Source organism: Poecilia reticulata, linkage group LG12 (assembly GCF_000633615.1).
Source record: "Poecilia reticulata strain Guanapo linkage group LG12, Guppy_female_1.0+MT, whole genome shotgun sequence".
NCBI lineage: Eukaryota > Metazoa > Chordata > Actinopteri > Cyprinodontiformes > Poeciliidae > Poecilia > Poecilia reticulata.
The window spans coordinates 22540490-22544852 of NC_024342.1; the positions used below are offsets into that span (position 1 = coordinate 22540490).

The 4363-nt window shown below is 37.3% G+C and overlaps 1 protein-coding gene across 1 annotated transcript in view; it reads right to left on the reverse strand.

The window, feature by feature from the left end:
* LOC103473999 (cholesterol 7-desaturase) overlaps positions 1 to 1754 on the reverse strand; it is a 3754-nt gene extending 2000 nt beyond the window's left edge. The window contains exons 1-2 of the mRNA XM_008424701.2: positions 1454 to 1754; positions 975 to 1171 (exon numbers count right to left, since the gene is read on the reverse strand). Coding sequence (XP_008422923.1) covers positions 975 to 1171; positions 1454 to 1739 — 483 coding nt within the window. The 5' untranslated portion in view covers positions 1740 to 1754. The remainder of the gene's footprint in view (positions 1 to 974; positions 1172 to 1453) is intronic.
* Positions 1755 to 4363: the final 2609 nt, after the last annotated feature.

Here is a 4363-nt window from a genome sequence, read left to right on the forward strand (position 1 = left end):
CTGAAAAATCCCACTTTCACATAGTCTGTAAATGCATCAGCAAACTGTATCTTCTTTGGTGCAATTCTTATTTTTACTATAGTGGAAAATTAGACTAAGGCTATCAAAAGTATTGTAGGCTTTAATATTTCAAATGCAACACCCTGAAACAAAATTTCCCAACGTATTGATCCATAATCAAGAAATAATAATAAAGATTAAGAAAGTGACAAAATATTGGTTAATTACAACCAGTAAGYTATATTATAAAGTATTGTGCAGCCCTTAATCCAAATACAGTGTAAGAAAATTTAGTGGAAGAAAAAAGTGTGATATGAAACAAGCRAACAGTGAAGCAACAGATTTAGTAATTCAGTTCATTGTGAAGTCGGAAAAGAAAAAAACAGATGAAAATGTTGGTTAATTACCAATCTTGTCGCTGTAATACTAAACAGAAATTTAAAAATGTCCAAATATATCCAAAAATACCAATGGAAAACTTAGTGGAAGAAAAAAAGGTGAACAGTAAAGCAACAGATTTAGAAGTACATCTTGAATRTAGTGCTGGCCTACCATCAAAACACACGAACAGAACATTATGTAGAAGAAAAAAGTGATGAAACRGATAAACTAGCACAGTTCACTGCAAAAACAGAAAATATAATCAAGTATTTTTGGTTTAGTTTTTATTACACGTAAAATAAGACAAAACTAACTTACAAGTAACTTTTCAGACAGAAAAAGGACCTTATTTTAAGTCAATAATCCCATATTTATAAAAAAGTTCTAGCTCCATTGGTAGAATGTTCCTCTGCGCCGTAACCTAGCAACCTAGCAACGTCGGCCGTTACCTAGCAGCGTCGGCTGTTACCCAGCAACCCAGTTCTAGTTCCATTGGCAGACTATTTCACTTGGAACATGGGAAACATGTCTTGTTATATATATTTTAAGCTCTAATAGTTCAGCTGCTTCCAGATGAACGTGGATATTTAGTTAGAATTYTTTCCACCTGCCTGAATGTGGCAGTTGATGAAATGCTCGGTTCTGCCTCTGTAGACCCACTGGCCGTTAGCGACCTCCGGCTGCTCCGGGACCCTCCACTGCGGTTCCAACCCGTCACAATGGAACCAGATCAGAACCTGCTGGTTCACCTCACAGCTGGGCCAGCGGCGCACCTGGGCAAACTCAGGTACTGAGAGGGAAGAACATATGTGTGTAAACACAGGTAAGAAATTACAAGAAATACACCGACTTTATGATAYAATACTGAAGGARCTCAAGAAGAAAATGTTATTATTYCAAATTTAAGAAAAGAAATGGAGGACACAAGGAAGGAAGAATWGAAAGGAAGGAAGGAGAGACCATTGTGAAAATGGAATACAGAGTAAAGTCATAAAAACKAACATTTTCCAGCGCATTTAGCGATGGAACCACTGAAACCAAAGACAGGAAGCTGTCTGTGCTGTTTTCGTACCTTTATCTGAGTACGGAATCTTCTCACATTTCCCGTCGCTTCCCCGATACTGCCAGCCATGGAACGGGCATTCGATGCAGTTTCCCAACACGCGGCCCCCCATAGCCAGGTTGGCGCCCAGGTGGGGGCAGTACGCGTCCAGCACATGGGCTTTCCCATCGTGGCCCCGAAACACCACCAGCTGCTGACCTGAAYGACAAAACATTGAAAAAACAGGCCATGAGACGGCTTTACACTGGTAGGTGGYACCAGAACCTTCAACAGAACCTAGTTTGTACTGTAACATGCTAAAGAAGGCTAACTGTAGCACTGCAACACAGCTAGCTGGTACAGCAAGTTAGCATTAGTGCAGCTGGAACAACTAATTTGCCTTAGTACTGTACAACATGTTAGCTTTAGCACTTCTAGCTGGTACAGCAAGTTAGCCTTAGCATTACTGGTACAGCAAGTTAGCAAGTTAACTTTAGCACTGCTAACTTGTACAACAGATTACCCTATGCACTGCAACACAGCTAGCTCGTTCAGCATGTTAGCCTTACTGCTCCTGATACAKCAAGKTAGCCTTAGCACTGCAACACAGCTTGCTGGTTCAGGAAGTTAGCCTTAGCACTGCTGGTACAGCACGTTAGCAAGTTAACTTTAGCACTTCTAGCTTGTACAACAGATTAGCCTCAACACTGCAACACAGCTAGCTGGTTCAGTAAGTTAGCCATACCACTGTGACACAGCAGATGTGTCCAAATTCAGGGGCTGCAGTGTAATGTTAGCATCAGTGCTGTAGCAACCGTAGCCACTGAAGGAGTCAAATATGTTGTATTTATTTTAAAATCTTTTTATTTATTCTTGTTGATGCTAGATCGTGCTTAGCACCAGTTTTATCCAACTCTTCATATCGATCTGGGTTGTTGTGGTCTGAGCTGAACAGGTAGCGCTAATACTTGCTGAGCTAATCATGATGGAAAGGACCAGAGCAATATTCACCAGGGCGTAGTTTGACATTTAACAGGCAGAAATGTCAACAGGGCGGTCGATGGAGCTGCACACTTGACACGTTTGATAAATATCCAAGCCACTCAGAATATTATTTTTGGATCTTATGTAACATCCTTTGGTGCTCAAAATGGCATCATATCTAAATAAAGAAAATGAGATCAGGTACTAAATACACGTCAATAAAAGTAAACAAAACAACTTGTTTGCATAATTTATGTAAGCAATCTTACATGATATTTTTATATAAACAATTTAGTCATTGATTATTATTCTGACATAATCTGACACTCTTCATGATGGAAGTGAACATCATTAAGGTAAAAGAGATTAGTGTTGATTTCTGAAATGGCAACAAGACAAACCTGTAACTGCAACAAAAAAGGCTGGTCAAGGGCCTTATGCAAATGATTAATGTGCATAAATATCCAATATGGCTGCCACAAATAAAATACAGATGCATGTAGSAACTATTTGTTCCTACAAATAATTGTTTGTATCTCTTTAAACCAGCACTATACACAATAAAACCTCAACAAAACTATCTGCTAGCAGCAATTAGCACCAAAAACAGATGGCCAATCCCAYTGGTTTTCCAACTAGCAATGCGCTCATTTTGAYTGTGATGTCATTCATAAATCCGAGTTTTACATTATTGATCGCCAAATAAGTAGGAGTGTGCCAAAATATCGTTTTTCATAAAAATCCAGATTGTCAAATTAAAATGTCCCAAACTTGATTTAAAAAATAAAATAAATCCGTCGTCTGCCRGCCTCCATCTTGTAACCATGCAGTGTTGATTATTGTGTACAAAACCAAAACTTATTGGTTGTGATGCCATTTTCATTAAATTAGTTGCAAMTTGTCTCAAAATGACAATATTGTTGTTTATCTCAATAATTTCTGGGATCATTTATCTACCAGTAAAGTTTGTTAAATGCACTTTTCATACGTCTGCAGTTCTTCAAAAGCAGAAAACATCCAATTTCAGGCCATTTCTCAATATTCTGTTACAGCATCTTAACATTAATCCACTTTTTAATTACATTTTCTTCATCTGTCACAGTAATCAAACCTGTAGGCTGAGCTGAAGATAAGGMTGAATAAGCAATAAATTAATCGCATGATAAATTAAAATGATCTCAAAAATKTCCATTTGTTTAATTTATTGTTTTTCTTTTTCTCATACCAAAAACTGGATGATRAAGTCTTTAGCCTTTTGGTTTCAACTAGCCACTTTTTTAAAAAACATATGTTTGTTTACAGAGACTTCATAATTCATTTGATTTGTTGCTTTGCTTCTTTATTTTGGATATTTAAAATGTCTTCCAGTTCCAGTGTCTCAAAACAACAATATTATCGTTTATTGCGATAACTGCTGGGRCAATTTATCGTCCAGCAAAATGTGTTATTGTGACAGGCCTGTTTTGTCCCAGCTGTGAATGATAACTTAGTGAATAAATGTGCTAAAAACAGGCCYGTCAGTAATACATTTTACTGGACGATAAATTCTCCCAGCAATTATCGCGATAAACGATAATATTGTTGTTTTGAGACCTTTTTCAAGTAATAAAATGGCAATAGTACATTCTCAAAGATTAATAAACTTTAAATCGTAATGAACGATTTAAAGTTCTTACATTGGAACTGTAAGATATGTTAAATATCCAAAATAAACAATCAAAACAACAAATAAAATGAGTTATGTAGTCTCTTAGTTGACTTTGGACCAGTTTTGGTAGAAAGAGAAAAACGAAGGAAATGATTGAGCTCATTTTAATTTATCATGCGATTRATTGATTTATTGTTTACTGCGACAGGAGTAATTTTCCTTCTTTCTTCCTCCGACGGCTCTTTCATCGCCCTGGCAGGATATCGTGGACGGATAACAAGAATAATCCCAACGCGCCGTGACACAGC